The sequence below is a fragment of the Gossypium hirsutum genome, chromosome A13, assembly GCF_007990345.1.
Source record: "Gossypium hirsutum isolate 1008001.06 chromosome A13, Gossypium_hirsutum_v2.1, whole genome shotgun sequence".
In the NCBI taxonomy this organism is placed as follows: Eukaryota; Viridiplantae; Streptophyta; class Magnoliopsida; order Malvales; family Malvaceae; genus Gossypium; species Gossypium hirsutum.
In genome coordinates, this window is record NC_053436.1 from 110902683 (window position 1) to 110923369 (window position 20687).

General features: G+C 33.0%; 3 protein-coding genes and 1 pseudogene across 5 annotated transcripts; 3 read left to right on the forward strand and 1 right to left on the reverse strand.

Annotated features, from left to right (window-relative positions):
* The first annotated feature begins 245 nt into the window (after positions 1-245).
* On the forward strand, positions 246-2613 carry LOC107942452 (pentatricopeptide repeat-containing protein At5g59600-like; annotated as a pseudogene).
* Positions 2614-2729: 116 nt separating this feature from the next.
* LOC107942453 (E3 ubiquitin-protein ligase SDIR1) lies at positions 2730-6804 on the forward strand. 2 transcript variants are annotated; one of them, XM_016876117.2, is made up of 9 exons: positions 2730-2998; positions 3904-4064; positions 4166-4220; positions 4342-4394; positions 4484-4712; positions 4850-4961; positions 5084-5132; positions 5389-5514; positions 6391-6804. In XM_016876117.2, the coding sequence occupies exons 2-9, from the start codon at positions 3987-3989 to the stop codon at positions 6514-6516; spliced, it is 828 nt and encodes a 275-aa protein (XP_016731606.1). In that variant the 5' UTR covers positions 2730-2998; positions 3904-3986; the 3' UTR covers positions 6517-6804. The 2 variants fall into 2 exon arrangements, with proteins under 2 accessions (XP_016731606.1, XP_016731608.1); XM_016876119.2 differs by having other exon boundaries at positions 2820-2998; positions 3913-4064.
* Positions 6805-10378: 3574 nt separating this feature from the next.
* LOC107942446 (laccase-2) lies at positions 10379-15008 on the forward strand. The gene is made up of 6 exons (XM_041085943.1): positions 10379-10601; positions 11259-11410; positions 11803-12047; positions 12144-12272; positions 13100-14050; positions 14636-15008. Exons 1-6 carry the CDS (start codon positions 10476-10478, stop codon positions 14764-14766), a joined length of 1734 nt encoding a protein of 577 aa, XP_040941877.1. The 5' UTR covers positions 10379-10475; the 3' UTR covers positions 14767-15008.
* Positions 15009-15211: 203 nt separating this feature from the next.
* Positions 15212-16325, reverse strand: LOC107929760 (uncharacterized). Of its 2 annotated transcripts, none has more exons than XM_041085944.1 (2): positions 15868-16322; positions 15212-15612 (listed from the first exon to the last, which is right to left on the reverse strand). In XM_041085944.1, the coding sequence occupies exons 1-2, from the start codon at positions 15998-16000 to the stop codon at positions 15275-15277; spliced, it is 471 nt and encodes a 156-aa protein (XP_040941878.1). In that variant the 5' UTR covers positions 16001-16322; the 3' UTR covers positions 15212-15274. The 2 variants fall into 2 exon arrangements, 1 of the variants encoding a protein (XP_040941878.1); XR_005907926.1 differs by having other exon boundaries at positions 15264-15584; positions 15868-16325.
* Between the last annotated feature and the right edge of the window lie 4362 nt (positions 16326-20687).

A 20687-nucleotide genomic window follows, 5' to 3' on the forward strand; every position in this document is an offset into this window, starting at 1 on the left:
TTAAAATTAAGCGATTAAGATGTGAACTTATTAATCGTGTAGTAATTTTGAGTGTAAATTTTTTTAAGGTATCTAAGTCTCTTGGAATGGTGGTGAGTCGGAAATTTTTCAGATATTTAAATTCATAAAATTTGAATTCTAATTTGCTAAAATTTTAACTAGCCGGTTCGGATATTTGAATTTAAACCTGCAACTATTATTCGAATAAGCAATGTCAATTCAAATAATGGATGTAGAGACGAAGATGAACTTAATTATCAAGTTCATACACCAAAATAGATTAAAAAAAAAAACCAAAATGGTTATATTAACCCTTAATAGTTTATATATGACATTGCCCAATCATCAGGGCAAAGCTTTTCTTCGATTTTGCCCATCATGCACCGTTCATTTCAATCATCCACTGATAACTACGCCAATCTTATAGAAACGTACGCTCATGATCGAGCATTGAAACCAGGAAAACTACTTCATGCGCACCTGATCGTCAAAGGGTTGGCTCATTTGACATATTTGGCTACCAAGTTGATAGCATTTTACACGGAGTGCGGCCAACTATCAAATGCTCGTAAACTGTTCGATAAAATTCCCAAGAGAAATATCCATCGTTGGATTTCAATCATAAGGGCATATACTCGACGCGGGTATTATCAGGAGGCGATTGGTGTTTTCACCGAAATGCAAACAGAAGGTTTGGGAATCGACAAATACCTTATCCCCAGTGTTTTGAAAGCTTGTGGACATGTTTTGGATCAAGAAACGTGGAAGAAAATACATTGCTTGTGCGTCAAGAAATCTTTAGAAAGTGACGCTTTTATTACAAGTTCCCTTATCGATATGTATTCGAAATGCGGACAAGTTGAGAAGGCGAAAAAAGTGTTCGATGGGATGTTTGTGAAAGAGTTGGTAGCTTTGAATGCTGTTGTTTCGGGGTATGCTCGAATGGGGATTGTAGAAAAAGGGTTACGTTTAGTGGAGGAAATGAAATTGATAGGAGTTAAGCCCGATGTGGTTACTTGGAACACTTTGATTGCCGGGTTTTCAAAGAAAGGTGATTATTTGTCAGTGTCTAAAGTTTTTGAATTGATGTTGGATAATGGGATCGAGCATGATGTTGTATCATGGACTTCTGTTATATCGGGGCTTGTACAGAATTTTCAATATGATGAAGCTTTCGATACTTTTAAGAAGATGATGAAACAAGGGTTATATCCGAGCTCGGCTACAATTAGTAGTCTTTTTCCTGCTTGTATGACTACAGTTAATTTGAAACACGGGAAAGAGGTTCATGATATGCAACAGTGATTGGAGTTGTAGATGATGTTTACGTGAAGAGTGCTCTTGTTGATATGTATGCCAAGGGTGGCTTTATATCCGAAGCTCGAACTTTGTTTTACAAAATGTCTGAAACGAGCATTGTTACCTGGAATTCGATGATTTTTGGGTACTCAAATCACGGATATTGTGAGGAAGCAATACAGCTTTTCGAACAAATGGAGAAGGAAGGAAAGAAGCCAGACTACATGACTTTCATTGCTGTCCTTAGTGCTTGTAGCCATGCCGGATTAGTCGAGCTCGGAAAGAGTTTATTCAACTCGATACAAGAGAAGTATGAGATTTCCCCAAGGGTAGAACATTATGCTTGCCTAGTAGATCTTTTAGGTCGAGCCGGGAAACTCAATGAGGCTTATGATGTTATTAAAACAATGCCTATGGAACCGGATTTATTTGTATGGGGTGCATTATTAGGAGCATGTAGGAACCATGAGAATATCGATCTTGCTGAACTAGCAGCTAAGCATCTACGGGAGCTTGAGCCTGGTAGCAAAGGAAACAATCTGTTGTTGGCGAATTTATATGCTGATATTGGTAGTTGGGGAAATGTTGAAAAGTTAAAGACGATGATGAAGAAAAAGAGGTTGAGAAAGTTTCTAGGATATAGTTGGATAGAAGGCTCGTAATTTCTTTGGCTTGGGTTATTCGGTTGCTCTACTGGCTGTATAGCTGCCATAACTATCTGCCTGCATGAACAGAGGTCTGGAACCAAAGGGCTTCTCGGGTCTGTTGAAAGCTACAAGCAAAGCCAAAAAGGTAAGCTTTCTACCAGTTTCTTCGAGTATTTCGTTTCTATTAGAAGGTAACTTAAGCTTGATTCGAAATTTGAAGTTCAAAGCTCGAGCTCAATTCAACATAAAGATTGAATTGCTCGAGCCTACTTGCCATAGCTAGTTTACTTGGTAAAAAGCTCAATTTTTGTGCTTACACTCGAACTTCTGGTTATAAAAAGATTTTCAATGTGAACTAAAACTGAAAAAAAGCCCAAGCTTGTGATCTACATGAGTTAAACATTAAGATACTCGATTTTACTCGAATTATAGTTTAAGCTGCTTGACTCAAAAATATTGAGCCGAATTCGAATTCTTCTTAAACGAACCCGAAATTTTACTCACATTAATGTTCTTTTTGGTACAATTTATTAGGTTTTCCAAATTCAAACCATCAATGCAAGTGTTAAATATTTTGAGGGTTCATTTTAGAATATTTTAAAGCTTAGGGATCAATTTAAAATTTATGTCATAGTTTGGGACATTTGATGAAATTAACCCTATAGTTATTTTATTTTATTTTTCCTATGCCGGGTCTCCTCGGTTAATAAATACTCTCAATGGGCGAAGATGCAAAATCCAACGGTTCATATTAATTCACCCACGTCGACAAGTAACATGGCAGCGGTTAGATTTAGAAGTAGGTCCACGTGGCACTATCTAGAGCTTTCTCTCTTCAACCTTAAAACTGAAATTAGAAAAAAGATAAAAAATAAATCGCTATGAACAGTTCAATTTCGGACAGAAAGAAAAAGAGAGCGTAAATCGAAAGGGAGAGAGAATTTTCTTGCATTTTCTCTTCTTTTCCCTTTTTTTTGTAATTTTCTCTGAAAATTGCTCATTTTATTCAATTAAATGGACGGCCGTTTGATCGACTGATCTTCGTGTGTCGTGTAAGTAAAACTTTTCCCCTTTGTTTTTTTTTGGGTATTGAATTCTGTCTGTTTGCTGAGAAAAAAAACGGAGGAAAAATTGATATTCTTGTTTTGCTTTTCCATTGCGATTTCTCCTCAATTTTTAGCCTCATGAGATTTTAATTCATACAGGGCAATTTAGGTTACTGTGCTAATATGTATAATTGTCTTATTTTAAATTCATTCGTTTTGCTTGATTTCGCGGTTGCTTCTATCTTTGTATTTGATCGTATTAACAACATGAGGTTTTTAAATCGTAAAGCTTGAATCTCTGCTTATGAGAATGTGTAAACTATGGCTTAATTAGCATAAAACAGTGTAGCTTTAAAGCCGATGTTACATTAGTAAAATAATGATAATTGAATGTAAATTGCAGTTATCGAACAATTTGATTCATTGTTTTATTTTTTAAAGTAATTTTTTTAGGAACTGAGAAATAGATAAATATGGTGGTTCTAAGCTATAAACAAACTTTCTATTGGATTTGTTAAGCTTTAATGGCATTTGAAAGCCAATTGAATCATTAAATTGGTTGGTTAGGTCTAGATCGTTTTCATGTGTAATGGGATTACTATGATTCTGTTTCCACTGAAATTTATATATATATATATATTCCAACTGTTATGGTACTTTATCTTTGGAGCTTGGAGAAGTTTTTAACACTATTTTAGTCATAATTTTCGTTAACAAGATTGAAATCTTTGGACTTGTGATGGCCGTTTCAGAGCTTACTGTGTTTTGATAAACGAGTATATTTAGTTATCACATGTAGAAAGTGTTTTTAGCTATTAATCCTTAAATTTTGAGTCGATTTCAATTTAGTAAAGCATTTATTTCGTTTGTCTCTGCTTTATTTGATGACTTATATGTTTGAAACGTCATAGGATTTAAAGGTTGCAAGAGAAGAGGCTATTTGTCTAGCATCTCCCACCTTTTAGACAAGTGAAGTTTCAGAGTCTTTGTGACAATGAGCTTTGTTTTCCGAGGTAGTAGAGGAGATATTGAGAGCGGGTTTTCAGGATTTATTCATGAACGTCCTGCCGTGGTATGTTAGCTTTGTCCATACCTGTATACTTGTTTGGTTGCACAATCATCTAATACTGTATAATTGGACTCTTATCTGTCATTGTGCTATTCCTTTTCCAGCGTATACATGCATCTCGGCCTGTTAACTCCAATTCACTGGCCTTCTTTGTTACAGGTAATGTTATGTTCTCCATTGCATCTGTTTGTTTTTTTTTCTTTTTTTGTCGCTGAATCATTCCTTATTGCCTTTCTAACTTTTATTTCTAACCTGTTGTTACCCGTTTGTTTTCTGGCAGTTCTTTTGTTATTCATGATTTTAAACTCTCACCAAATGTCTCCAAATTTTCTGGTACGTACACAATACACATTCACTGAATCACTAGGAGCATGCTAGCTGTTAACATATCATGAATGTATTCTCTCTGTCTGTGCGTGCAGCTTTGGCTAGTAGTAGGCATCTTTTTAATGGCTACTAGCCTTAGGATGTATGCAACTTGTCAGCAACTTCAAGCTCAGGCTCGAGCTCACGCTGCTGCAGCTAGTGGTTTGCTTGGTCATACCGAGTTGCGTTTGCACATGCCACCATCAATAGCTTTTGCTACAAGAGGACGCTTACAAGGACTAAGACTCCAACTTGCCCTTCTCGATCGTGAATTTGATGACCTAGGTATGCTGTTTTCTTTTTCAAAATTCACCTATGTGATTCTGTGGTTTAGTTTTTAACATGCACTGAATGATATGCAAAAGGGTTTTGGTTGTTACTAGTTTGGTTCTTTGAAGATTAATACTTCCTTTCTTCTACAGATTATGACACCCTGAGAGCGTTGGATGATAATACTTCCACAAGTCATTCAATGAGCGAGGAAGATATAAATGCTTTACCTGTGCACAAGTACAAGGTCCATGGCCTGGAAAGGTACTCGAAATTTTACTACCTATAGCTTGCTTTGGTTGTGAACTAGCATCTGCGGCTTACTTTATTTTTCGTGTGATCAAATTCATATTTCCATCAACTGATCTTCCTTGTTATTTTTACAGTGCAGGATCATCATTGCAACAGGCATCTTCTTCGTCAGTCACAATTGAGGTATCAATAATTAGTTCTATTTTTTATATAAATCCCTTCTGCAGTTGCTCATTCTATTTTTCAGTTGCTTTTTCATGAAGGTTTTATATGTTTCAAAGAAGATCTCGGTAACATAACAAGTTATCAGGAACATCTCCTATACAAAATTGACATAATTGGAGAGAAATTAAAGTGTTGAAGATTCTTTCTGAACCATTTCATATGTGCTGTTTCATGGATCGTTTTTATAGTCTAAAGTCCCAAATATGTGTTGCAGCAAAAGCAAGATTCCTGGAAAGGTGATGGGAACATGAAGGCTTCAGATGATGAACTAACTTGCTCTATTTGCTTGGATCAAGTCAACGAGGGGGAGCTTGTTCGGAGCTTGCCATGTTTGCATCAGGTTCTATTTTTACAGTCTACTCATTTTTTCTTTTGTCATCTAATGATTTTATGGTATACTGTTTCTCCCAATATCTTCGGTCATCGTCTCTTATGTGAAAAGAAAATAAATTATGGCAACCAATATGCCACGTCAAGAGTGCAATATCGAGTTTTTTAGAGAGTAGAGCCTATGAACTACAAAAGTATTACAGAATCAGTGCAATATTTCATGTTATCAAATGGTAAAAGTACTATGGAGGCCCTTCAGATTGCAGTTTGCCTACTTTACTAAAATAATGGGTAAGTTAGTGTTTGTACATTAGATCAAAGAACAAATTGGTCTTTCTATTAAAAATTTCTATCTATTTCTACTATTAAAAACTGATTCATGTACATTAGCATGATGTACATGTCGTATGCCACATATCATTGTCTCGTTATTTCATCAACCACACCGGGTTTTAATAATAAAAATGGATGAAGTTTTTAACAAAAAATGACCAATTTGCTCTTTGAGTTACTGTACAATGATTAATTTGTTCATTTTTTAGTAGAGGAGGCAAAATGCAATCTGACTTCTAGTACAAGGGTTTCCATGATACTTTTACCATTATCAAATGTTTCAATATCACATTCTTCCTTCGTATCTCAAATGGATGACCTACTGTCATGATTAGAAGTCTGTCCTTGACATATAATTTTGCATATCATTTTGAATTCTTGATGATTCTTTAGTCTCCTCGTGCTTCTTTAGTTCTTTTATGCTTAGTCCTCGGTTATGATGCTTGAAGATAAATCCTAAGTCCAAATCTTTCCTAGCTGTAAATGGAGGTTATCTCCACGCCCTTTTGATTTTATGAAACTTGATGCATCAATTAACATTTCCTTCTTACAGTTCCATACCACCTGTATTGATCCATGGCTGCGGCAGCAAGGCACATGTCCAGTATGTAAGTTTAGAATGGGGTCGGGATGGCAAGAAAACAGGGAGAGTGAATCAGATGATTCGGACATGGTTTAACTCAACTCCCCTGGTAATACAATCGGAAGTATATATTTACATTAAACATTAATTTTTCCGGAGATCCATCTTCATATCTCCTTTAGGATTGGAATCTTATCCATCTTCGGCTCCATGGAAGAAACTGAGGTTAGAGTTTCATCATGCTTAGCCTTGTACATTTAACTTCTCTTTAACTTATGCTGTTTCTAGCCCCATCTGTGTTAGGGATTATCGGGATCAGCAATCCCGACATCCGAGCATGTAGTTGACTGGAATTTATGCAATCTCAATGAGACTTTTCATTTATTGCTGATTGCCATCAATCATCTTATTGTCAAGGGCTTCTTGGAATAGCAGTTTTTATGATCTTGGACTATAACGGAACTTTTTTGCATATTAATTTTGGAGCATTTATGAAAACTCCCTGTATTTTGTTAGCATTTTATCGTATCTTAAATGGAAAAACAATCCGGATTTTGGAACTAGTGTCGAATCTGTTAATTTTTAAAAGGAGTTTGTTTCGTAAATTTAGAAGATATTATTTTACTATTAGTCCTTGAATTTTGAAAATTTAGTTTTACTAACTCAAATGATAGCAGTTAAATATGTTCCAATGAGTGTAAGTTGTGGATTTTGTTTTAGTTGATATTTTCATCTTTATATTTTTGAATTTTGAATTTTGAAATTTTAATGGGAACTTTTGACTCCAAATAAAAGTTGTTAAATTCATTGAATAGAATGAGATGATATTTTGTGAGTATTACATGAAAATAGAACGTAAATTGTCATATATGTTTGTTAATGAGATTTAAAAATAATAATCTTTAATAGAAATTTCAAATTTTAAAAAATATAAAAGTTAAAAATAAATAAATTAGATTTTATGCCTTACGCACAATCTAAACGAGCTATGTAGATTAGTTTAATCACAAACAATATGAGAGAGCAGTGATTATGATGTGGTATAATATCAAAATATTATTTCATCGTATCTTTTATGGAATTTAATTCAAAGATCAAAACAAATAAAAAATGTTAAATACAATTATCAAAGTTGGAAAAAAAAATATTGCTCAATTTAAGAAGCAAAAAAGTTGATATAATTACTTTTTAATATCAAAATTTATAACTTTTCTTCAGCACTAGTATCAAAATCCTTAACATAAATATGACTTTGCTATTTTTCTATTGTATCGTATCCAACATATATTATCGTATCGTATTTAAACACATGTCAATGCTGAAAGGTTTAGTGCTTCACAGTTGCCAGTGTGAGTTTCACTGTTATTATCAACACTGTAAAATATATACGCACATTTACTAGGAAAAGGAACATAAGCATGAAGAAATCGCCATTATTATTTTACTATACGCATACTCTGAAGCAAGTAAAGTAGAGTTCTACAACTACAAATAGTATAATAGAAGAATCGCAGTTGGTGCAACCACAAATATATAGGTAAAACTATACTGTTAGTCCCTGTATTATATGTAATTTAAGCTCTGTATTATAATTTTTTCATTCTTAATCTTTTTATTTTTCGAATTTTAAAATTTTAGTCGTCACTTAAACGGTTAAATTTGTTAAGTCAAATTTTACTATTTTTTAAAATCTTATACAGCAAATATATTACTACATATACAACGACATACCAACTTGTTATTTTCACATAATACTCATAAAAAAGATTATGTTATATGAACTAAAACTGATCAGAACGGATACTAAATAATGGAATTTGACCTAACCAACTTGATTACTATGTTTCGGTCTAGATGAAAAAAGTATAAAAATTAAATTGATCAATTTTAAAAGTAAAACGATTAAAATTGATTAAATTAAAAATATAAACTAAATTTACGGCTTATATATAATACAAGGATTAATAATAAAATTTAACGAAAAATTATTATCCAAAATGAAGTTTGGTCATTCAACTATTATTCCATAATAAAAAAAACCCATTTTAGCCATAGATTTGAAGCTAAATTTGGTTTATACTTAATGTGTAAGATTGGGTTTAATGGGTCAGTTCATTTATAGTAAGACCTATGAAAGAAATGAGCAATCATTTCATTTGTTGCTTAAAAGAAAGGTGGGTCAAAAGTCGTCTTCGCCTTAGCCTCTTTTGAGTCCCAATTCACTAACCAAAATCCATATATGCATTATTTCCCAGTTAGGGTTTGATGAAAATGATATTTAATTATTGAATATAATAATTTACTGCTTTCTAGTTAGTCAAAAATAGATATAACATGTATTAAAAATTGGTATTTATGATAAATACGATACAATTTTTATTAAGTAACGTATAATGTGATATTTTATTATATGGAATCTTGTGGGATCATTTTTAAATCAACGATTGTAGTTTATAGATAGAAATAAGAAAATTGTAACCGTTTGATCAAGTCACGTCAGAAATTAAGAAATTGTACTAATGACTTGGAACTTGTTAAATCAATTACTGAATACGTTATTTTTTTCTCTAGAAATTAGTTTCTCTCCTCCCGTGTTGAAACGAGATGAATTGATTAAAAGATAAACAAATATTTTTTTAATGCAAAATCTACATTTATTTTAAGTTCATTGCCAATTGTTGAGGGAGAATATCGTAGCTCTATTTCTTATCTATTTTGATCACCAAGAGTTAACTATAGAATTAGATCTTGTAATATATTCATTAAAAATTACGATAAACACGTTACGATAAAAATGTCTATGAATATATACACACTAAATTACGTTATACTCAAATGTGACTTTGATTGGTATAATAAATTTAATGCTTCGAGTAGCAAATTTCATAGGGTTATTATTGTTTTTAGATGATTTATTTCGAGTTTAAATTAATCTTTATAAATTTTATATAAAAAGTAAAAAATAAAAATATCCATTTATATATATAATTGTGATGATTATATATGTTGGGTCAAACAGATATTGAAATGCACATTGGTTGGGATGTTTGTTTCACTGTTTTCTTGGGTGGCAATATAGAAGATATGAAGTATGATGATATCTCTTTCATGGGCTCCATTAATCTTTATAAGTAAAAAATAAAAATTATTTTATTAATCTCAGAAGCAAACTTTGGGATTTTGAGATCAGGTTAGAAAAATGGAAATATTGTAATTTTCATTTGAGTGTTGGCTATATATATATAATACCCTTTAAATTAAATAAAAAAATGTGTTTAAGCATATTCGAATCCATCAAAACTCCATCTACTATTCCGTTTTATGTATGTATATATATATGTTGATATTTCTATATCCATATTAAAATATACTGGTATATATATATTATCCGGGTGAATATTTAATTTGGGATGTTAATTGAAGATTTAAACATAATTTCTTTATCATTTCACTATAATTCAATTGGCGTATATGTTTTTTTCAGAGAGTTTACAAGTATAAATATAATGCAATCATAATATATTTGCGAGCACAGTATAATCATAAATACATATTCGAGTAACTACAAACTAAAATCATATCAATACAAAACAAAAAGGGATTGAAAACCGAAATGATTTGAACAAAACTAGAAAGCTATGGAAAAAAAAAGGTACATTTAATCAATTGCACTAGCTGTTTTAAGGCTTTAAAAAATGGTGAAATATTGTGTAGAAAGATAAGATAGATCGACGGGTATAACAAGAACTAAAAACAAACAATGATTAACATACTTTAATGATACTCGACAGTGAATAAAACTGGGTCCAATGTTTGGTAATCTTGTTGTTTTCGGTTCCAAAAAAATATAATGTTCCCATTCTTATTACCTAATCAACCAAACACACACACACACACACACTACATACATTCTTTCTTATGTCTCCCTATATATACATACATTTTTCTCCAACGTTTTGTCATGAACAAACACACACATATATATATACACTCCAAAATTTAAACCCTAATAGCTTCAGGGGGCAAAAACATAACGAGAGCTTTGTTTTTCCAACATGAGGTTTTCAGGTTTTTTGTCATCGGCAGTTATGGTTATCTTGTTTGTTGGTTGTTTCATGGCGGTTCCTGAGGTTGTCACTGCAAAACATGGCGGCGGGGTAACCAGACATTACAAGTTCAGCGTATGCTTCCATTGCTATATATGTATATGTATAATGCGTGTGTATATAATATTTTTGCATTGTTTACTATTATTTGTGAAGTCAAATATATTAGGGTAAACTACATTATTAGTCATTTAACTTTTTTTTTTTGTCACTGAACTATGAAAAATTACAAAATAGTCACCTAACTATTCAATATTGTTTTAATCTGGTCACCAGTTGGCTAAAACACCCGAAAATCCAAGATAGTTGAGTGACAAAGAAGACAAAATTGAATAATTAAGTAACCAGAAAAGAAAAAAAGACATAGTCGAGTGGCAATTAATTTAGTTTACCCTAATACATTAATGACATTGTTGAAGCAATACACTTTCAACAAGTTCGATTTTGTTTTGATTGGGATTTTGTTTCTCAACTTTATCAAAAGTCCTGATAGATTCATAGAGTGAAAAAAGCCTTGCAATATCTCAATAGACAAAAAACATGCAAACCGAAGAGTTTACTCATGGTTTGATTCGACCCCATGAACTATGACATATAAAGCATGCTTCCCATAAATGACCTATTTGTTATAATGCCATACACAAATTCTTTGGTTTGCCATGAGGATTTTCGCAGAATTGAAAGACAATTTTGACAGAGGACAAGACATTACATATATATTTTTGGTTGCAGATAAGGATGAAGAATATTACACGATTGTGCCGTAGTAAGAGCATTGTTACAGTTAACGGCAAGTTCCCAGGGCCTCGTGTTGTTGCCAGAGAAGGAGATCGCTTGGTCGTTAAAGTAGTTAATCATGTTCCTAACAATATCTCCATTCATTGGTAAATATGAAAAGCCTTTAAATTTAATTGTAGTTAGGGCAAGTTAAAAGGATTGGCAAAAATCAGTTTAAACTAACTTAATTGAGTTTGCTCGAGTTAATTCGATTAAGTCGATTATAATAATAAAAGAGATTTTGTAGGCTGTTAAAATATGTTATATCAATAAGTTAGATTTTCATAACGAATGCATCATAGATGTTGAAATCAAACCGGATTAGTTGATCAGATCAAAAATTGTCCAATACATTGATCTGGAATAAGGGAGAAAATCGGTTGACCTGTGAATGGGTACGAACCGGTTGTGCCACAATAGCCCCGAATTTTATTTTTTAAAATTTTATTATAAATTTTTAATAATTCATTTAATTAAAATTGAACAAACTTTTTCATAGGCATGGAATTAGGCAGCTTCGAAGCGGATGGGCAGATGGGCCTGCATATATCACACAATGCCCCATTCAAACAGGCCAGTCTTACGTTTACAACTTCACTATAACCGGACAAAGAGGAACTTTGTTGTGGCATGCTCACTTTTCATGGATGAGAGCTTCTGTTTATGGCCCACTCATCATCCTCCCAAGGCGCAATGAATCTTATCCTTTCATTAAACCTTACAAAGAAGTCCCTATCTTGTTTGGTAAGCTATATTGCCAGAAAATCACCATTTTATTTTTGTGTACACGGTGTTCGACGATTTGACCGAATGAGTTCTTTTTGGCTTGTTGAACTATAGGTGAATGGTTTAATGCTGATCCTGAAGCTGTTATCAATCAGTCACTTCAAACTGGTGCTGGCCCTAATGTTTCCGATGCCTACACTCTCAATGGTCTTCCAGGCCCATTGTATAATTGTTCTGGCAAAGGTATATTGTATTCGGAATTAGAATCGTTTAAGATCGAGTTATTAATTTAAGCTTAGATATTTGTCGATATTTAGAGTATTTGAACAAAAAATATTTAAAAAAGGAGCTTAACTAAAAAAAAAATTTAAACACCTTTAGAATATGATTGAGGCACTAGGGTACCTCAATCGGGCTCATTTTTCAAATTTATACTATGTTATTTCTTTTTTATTTTTATATATTATACAATTTATATTATATAAAAATTAACTATATTATACAATAATATGAATATAACTATAAATATAAATAAATATTTTAAATTTATGTTAAGAAATTTAATAAAAATATTAAATAGAAATGACATTTTCTAAAAATATATAGTGGATAGTTCTTACTAGAAATGTTCATGGGTTGGATCGAACCGAAGCTTGAGATCAAGCCATTCAAATAACTCATTTCACAGTTTAAAAAATAATTTTCATTTAAATTTAATTATAAAACATTTTATATTAATATAAACTTTTTTATATTTATATTATTTTTAAATAGAAAAATATGCCGGACTGAGTCAACTCAACGTTAAAAAATCTAAGCCCAAGCATAAAGCAGATGGGCAATTTAGCCCATGAACATATTTAATCTTAATGAGCTTGAGTTAATTTTTAAGCAATAGGCAAAATTTGAGCCCATATCTAGAGTTTAGCTAAGCTTGGGCAACTATTTACGATATAAATATTATACATGGACTCGGTCCAAAAATACCTCTTTTCGTAATTGTGTTCGTGTTTTTATTCCAAATAAATTGTGTTTTGTATTGAGTTTTTAATTTTTTTTTTCCTTGTCAGATACATATAAATTGAAGGTAAAGCCTGGAAAAACATATCTACTGAGGTTAATCAATGCTGCACTCAATGATGAACTATTCTTCAGCATTGCAAACCACAGTGTCACTGTCGTGGAAGCCGACGCATCGTACGTGAAACCGTTCGTGACTGACACATTAGTGATAGCACCGGGACAAACCACCAATGTGCTCCTAAAGACCAAATCGCCAGCCCCTGATGCCGCTTTCTATATGTTGGCTAGACCCTATTTCACCGGCATGGGCACATTCGACAACACAACCGTTGCCGGCATCCTCGAATATGAAAACCCGAAAAACCCGGAAAATGCTCCATTGTTTAAACCAAGCTTACCTGCCATCAATGCCACAAATGTTGTAGCCAATTTTTCAAACATGTTCAAAAGTTTAGCCACCAACAAGTTCCCTATCAATGTCCCACAAAAAGTGGACAAAAGGTTCTTTTTTACTATTGGACTTGGAACCAACCCTTGTCCTAAAAACCAAACATGTCAAGGACCAAATGGTACAAAATTTGCAGCTTCAATGAACAATATCTCCTTTGCACTCCCTACAACAGCTTTGTTACAATCTTATTTCTTTTCTAAAAGCGGGGTTTTCACCGCCGATTTCCCGGATTTCCCTCTTCATCCGTTTAATTACACCGGCACACCGCCGAACAACACACACGTTATTAACGGTACCACTAAAGTTGAAGTGTTACCGTTCAATGCGAGCGTCGAAGTGATCATGCAGGACACTAGTATATTAGGGGCTGAGAGCCACCCTCTCCATCTCCATGGCTATAATTTCTATGTTGTTGGTCAAGGTTTTGGTAACTTTAATCCTAAAAATGACCCTTCAAAGTTCAACCTCGTAGATCCGGTTGAAAGAAACACCGTTGGTGTCCCCTCCGGTGGTTGGGTTGCGATTCGGTTTCAAGCAGACAATCCCGGTAACGATTCTTCATATAGTTCATAGTTGAATTATGGTTAATTTTAGTCTCTTTAGTGCTTATACTTTACTTAGACATGATTTAATTTTTTACTAATATTTTAGTTAATCAAAATAATTAATATCATTAACTATTCGAGTCACAGTAATAATTTAGCTTTTTCTTAAAAACTTCCCTTTAAACACAAAAATTCACATCAATATTTTAATCGTAATAGTAAATGATGTTAACTATTAGGATTAATTAATAATATTCTAAATGATCTCTTAAGAGTAAGAGAAAATTATGCCGAATTAAAGCATTGGAATTAAATTCTCAACTTGAACATATTATAAGTAATAATAGGTTTAATTTCAGTTTTAATCCCATGTAGAAATTTAAGGTTTAATCATTTTTTTTAATTTGATATAATTTAATCCAGTTTATAATGTTATTAATAGTTCTAGACTAAAAAAAACATATTAGTTGGCTGCCATTGAAAAGACGATATGGATTTTGTTTTATTTCATTCAACCATCATGTTTAACCAATAAACTTAAGAAACATCTCGCATATGTGTTTATATATATATATGTAATGATTCAGGTGTTTGGCTGATGCACTGTCACTTTGATGTTCACTTGAGCTGGGGTTTAAGAATGGCATGGATAGTGTTGGACGGAAAACTTCCTAACCAGAAACTACCGCCGCCGCCGTCGGATCTTCCCAAGTGTTAAAACTTTTTTGTCTCTTTGATGGGGACTTGAAAATATATCAATCTTGCCATATATATAGACATATAATATATACACATATAATTGTTTTGTTGTTGTCTTATAAAGCCAACATTGGCATTGAACATGGTTCTTTGCTGTTTGGAGAATCTATCACCAACACAAATGGTGAAGGTTTTGTATACTTTGTATGAGTCTCAATGCAGTTGTTGCGGCCAATAATAAATACTTTATTCTCATAAAAATATCTACGTGTATTTCAATTTTTATAATTTTATATTAATTAATCTAAATAGATTAAATTCTAAATTATTAATAGTATAAGTACTTGGAGCAAATTTTTACTCTATAATTTGTCCCAAAAAATAATTAACCCAATAAAAAAGCATACTTCACAAACTATATTAATTGAGATTAAAAGTTCAACACTTTGTTCTTAAATCAGTCCTTCAAGCTTTCTAATATCTTCACAGCAAACATATTTAGAACTAGGTATAGAGTATTTCCAATGTTAGCCACTGATGTCTATATATAGATGATATGTGTAGAAGCCCAAATTTGCTGGGCCCATTGTCCAAATGAAATAAAATACAACAAACCCAAAATTCAATCCCAATAAACCAAATCCCATAGCCCAAATACCACCAGCCCAATACTCAACTAGCCCAACATAATAAAAAAAGAGAAACAGACAACAAGAAACCTTGGCTACCACACCCCACTTTCCTCTGACACTAGCACCATCTTTGGTCACCACCATGTCGGCTACCACGCCCCATGCTTCTGCCAACACCATCCCCGCATGCCTGGCACCTCCATACCTTGCAAGCAGCAATGAAGAGATAGAAACTAATAGAAAATGAAAGTGTAAGGGCTATAAAAGCCATGGAAACTAGTGTAAAAAGAGGGGGATTTTAAAAGATTGAAAAAGAGACAAACACAAAAATCCCTCCGAACTTCAAATACAAAGGAAAAAATCAATAAAAAGGTTTGCATTTTTTTTTCTTTTTCTCTCTTCTTTCGATTTTTTTTTCTTTGTTTTTTTTCCTTTCTTTCTATATACATATACATATATATATTATTAAAAAAATAAAAAAAAGTTACCTTTTGAACTTCCGGCCACCATGTGCGGTGGCCAGCGACGGTGGCGGCGCGACCAACGGCGGTGGCTCAGTGACCGGGATTTCACCGGAAAAGAAAAGGCTTGAGAGGATTTTAAGGGAGGGGAAGAGAGCATGGAAGCTTTTTTTTTTGTTTTTTTAGATTGGGGGTTGAAAATGAAACACAAAAAAAATCTTTGTTTTTAAATAATGGTGTTGAAACGGCACTATTTTGTTTGGTGGGTGGGGTCTGTGCACTTTCCCTAAAAGGGAAATTTATGTGTTTAGTCCTCCTCCCTCGCAACCTCATTCAATTAACCCCCATTTTCTATCTTCTTTTGTTTTTTTTAAGTTTGGCCTTCAGATCTTGTTTGGTTTTCGTTTTGATCCCTAATTAACTATCCAATATTTATACTTTTATATCCCAAATTTTCATTTGTTTTTAACCATGTCTTAAATCTATTTAATTCATTTATTAACCTTTTTTAAATGTTTCATTTATATGTTATTTCAAATATTTTATATGTTGTTTATTTACATCATTATTGTAAATATTATATATATATATATATTTTTGCACATTTCCTAATATTTTCTTTTGTTGTAGATATTATTATTACTATTATATTACATTACTATTATTATTGTTATCTATTTATTTATATATTTAAAATTTCGGTACATATATATACTTATATATTTTTTATATTTTACAACTTATGTACATACCTATATATTTATATACATATTTTCATTTTCATAAATATATACACGTACACATTTTTCTCTAATATATATATGTATATATATATACTCATATACATTTCTTACTATATCTTATAATTTATATATATATACACGTACATATTCTCTATTTATTTTAAATATATTTTTTTATATTTCATATTTTCTACATGCATATATATATACTTATCTATTTACATATTTTAATTCATATACCTATACATGTATACATATTTACATATATTTTTATATTTAATAATCTCACAATACGTATACATACATAGATTTTTCATATTTTCATAATTTTGTGTACATTCATGTATATACGTTCTTTACACCTATTCATTATTTATTTATTTATCTTCATTTTCATTATTATTTATATTTAATAATCTTATTTCCGTTGCTATTACTCGTGTTGTTTTTATGCCATCATATTCATTATTGTTTTGCTATGCATATTAACACCATACATCAAAAAGAAATTTTTTTAATTAAGGAAATATTTTGCGTTTGGAAAATTCGAGAAAACGTGCCCTAACGTACTGGGTTTCGGTTTCTCGTTCGACCAAATAGCCGAATATCCTTTTTAAACTTTCAAAATAAGGTAATATTTCGTATTTAGAAAATTCGAGAAAATCGTGCCCTAACTTACTGAGCTTCGATTCTTCTCACGTTGATCCTAAATAACCGAACATCCTTTTGAAATTAAAATAAATGAGGTTTAAACAAAAAATAAAGGCAAGCTTACTCTCGAAAATACGATGTGTTGTATCCTAACTTACTGGACGTGACATCTTGTTACTTCGAGATAAGGAAGCATTTTCCATTTTGATTTATTTGAGTAATTTTAAAATAACAATATAAGGAAGGATCGTACTTTTAAAAACTCTTCAAATTTTCAATTTTCGACACTAAGACACTAATTAATCAACTAGGTACCAATTTTGGGCGTATCGAGGGTGCTAATCCTTCCTCGTGCGTAACCGACTCCCGAACTCATTTTTCTGAATTTCGTAGACCAAAATCGTTGTTTTAATAAAATTAAACCATTTATTAAAAAACAACCACTTTTTGAGGTGACCCGATCACACCTCATCAAAAAAGGATTGGTGGCGACTCCCGTTTTCATTCTTTTTTCAAAATCCAAGTCGACCCCGTTTTCATCCAAAAAATGGTGTCAACAGCTTGGCGACTCCACTGGGGACGATAAGAGAGTCAAGCCACGTGTTGATTATTTCTTGTCTTTTTGTTGAAAGTGGAAAATTCGATTTAAATTTACGATCCTCTCATTGCATCTCTTTTGTTTTGAGTTATTTTTTTTTCTGTATTTTATTTTATACCTCTGCACATTGCATTGCATGACCGCTGGTCATACCCTTTTAAGTGGGAGTGAGAAACTATGCCTTCGTGAGGTTTTCACCTCCGCATGGGATAGTGAATCGCTTCCGGGATACATCCGTACCTATGTCTTCGTGAGATTTTCATCTCCGCATGGCCATAGGGAAATGTATTCCCCTGAACTGAACTCGGTCTATATGAGCCTATAATGGGTGAGGATCGAGGAATCTGCTGGTTCAGGTACCCTTACTTTAGAACCAAACCTCATGTAGTGAACCTTAGGAGCCCACCCTAGGTAGAACCACTTCGAACCCCTAGTATTCACCCAAATAGGTGTTCTATTTATTCTTACTTGCTTTTGCTTGGTACTAACCTGTTTTCTTTTTGCTATGATTGCATTGCATTTTCATCATAAAAAGAGGTGTTGATTCACGTTCAGTTGTTAAATAGAGAGTTTGTCATAAGGAAATGGGTTTCTTGATAAAGTGGATAATAATACGGTTGTCCGAATGTGGTCCAAGAAAACGTGATAAGAGAAGGATGATAGTTTAATGGAGGACCACACAACCATTGCTCCGTGGCCCGAGAATTTAATGTGACAAGGATTATTCGAGAGCCGCTGAACTTTCTTAAAAGAGAAGCCAACGAGCACCATGAGGTTTAGTGAGCAACGAGTCACGGCCCGGATTGAGTAAAAAGGAGATATAAGATACGTCCCTTTTGAAGAGTTCGTGAGACTTATCTTAACGCTCGAACGAAGAAAATGATCGAATGTCTCCGCATATGAGGGCAAAGCGTATATGTATCCGCTTTATGTAAAGAGATTTGTTTTCTAGTAAAGTTGTTCTAATAGAATTGAATCAAGAATCAATGTCTCTTTTTGCATTCATACATCTGCATTACATTTCATTGTACGTATCTCTTCATTCATTAACATTACATTTCATTACATACAATAAATTTCCTAAAATCCAAAAATACGCGTTCATGCATTAACATTACATTTTATTACATACAATAAATTTCCTAAAATCCAAAAATACGCGTTCATGCATCAACATTACATTTCATTGCATACAATAAATTTCCTAAAATCCAAAAGTACGTCAAGTTTAGAACTCTAGTACAAAACCAGATGGATTGGAATTCTTTGAATATATTGATGGTTCGAAAGGTGAAGATGTGTATGCCTTTGAAAAAGAACTAAAAAATGAAAAAACCTATCTTGAATTTGTTTCTACATCCCTAGAGGCGTTTTAAACAACTGGACCGTGGAGGAGATTCTTGTAATTTTTAGGACCATTTCAGAGTAATATTTGGAACGCTCTTATTGTTCTAAGCCTGGGAGCAATAGAAAATCCTTTTGTGAAAAGGCACATGTCCACTATTCTTTATTTCAACGAAATGCATCTTTGTGTCTTGTTTTGGCAAATATTCTTTTGTTCCTTCCAATTCATTCATACTCATACCACCAGGTAATTACCCTTTGATTCGTTAGCTCTTTGAGACTTCCTTCGTCCCTAGAATAGGTCTCCAGATATCAATGATATGAGCGACACTGCTATTGACTCAGAACTTTCTTTCAAGCAAGATATGTGTCTAGAGGATCCTCAAGACTTCGAAGATGATCAAGACTGTAGTTTATCTCCTGATTTGTTAAGGATGGTAAGGCAAGTCGAAAAATAGATCCAACATTACAAAAAAATTCAATGGGGAATTGTGAGCTTAGGAGAAGAGAAAAAGGTAAAGATTAGAGCCTGTATCACTGCAAAGACAAAGCGAGACGTCATTGAGTTACTCTAAGAATTCAAAGATGTTTTTAGACAAGTGGATGCTCTTGAGGTTAAGAAGATCTTGGACGAGGAACACGTGCTAATGGTTTTGCAATGGCCAAGCAAATCATGAGATTTGGGTACTGCTGGCCCACCATGGAAGGGGATTGCACCAGTTATACCAAGAAACGCCACAAGTGCCAAATTTACGGAGACAAGATTTATGTGATTCCTTTATCTCTTCATGTTATGAATTTTCCATGGACTTTCTCTATGAGGGGCATGGATGTTATTTGGGCCGACCTCGCCAAAAGCTTCTGGCGGTCATCGATCTATCTTTGTGTTCGTCGATTACTTCATCAAGTGGGTAGAGGTTGTTTCATATGCCAATATCATAAAGTCGACACTCGGCAAATTTCTTGAAGAATCATATGTCAATATGGAATGCCAAAAAGGATCATATTAGATAATGCATTGAATTTGAACAACGGCACGACATCAGAAGTTTGCAGTTTGTTCAAATTAACACCATGTTGCCCTCAAAATGAACAGTTTAGTGGAGGCCAAAAAAAAAGAACAAATAAAAACCAAATAAAAAACAAAAGCAAAAACAAAAAAAACTCTACCAGGACAACTCATTTCTCATTGGCATATGGAATAGGGACAGTTTTACCCATCGAAGTTGATATTCCTTCCCTTCGAGCCTTGTCAAAGTTGAAGTTGGATGAAGTAGAATGGATCCAGGTCCGATACAATTGAAGAGAAAAGGTTAACAGCTATCCGTCATGGTCAAATGTACCAAAAGCAAATGATGCGAGCTCACCAAAAAAGGTTCACCCTAGAGAATTCCATGAGGGGATCTAATATCGAGGAAGATCCTTCCCATGCAGAAGGACTTCATAGGAAAGTCTATGTCAAACTGGAAAGGACCTTATGTGGAAGGCCTTATCTGAAAAAGCGTCGATAT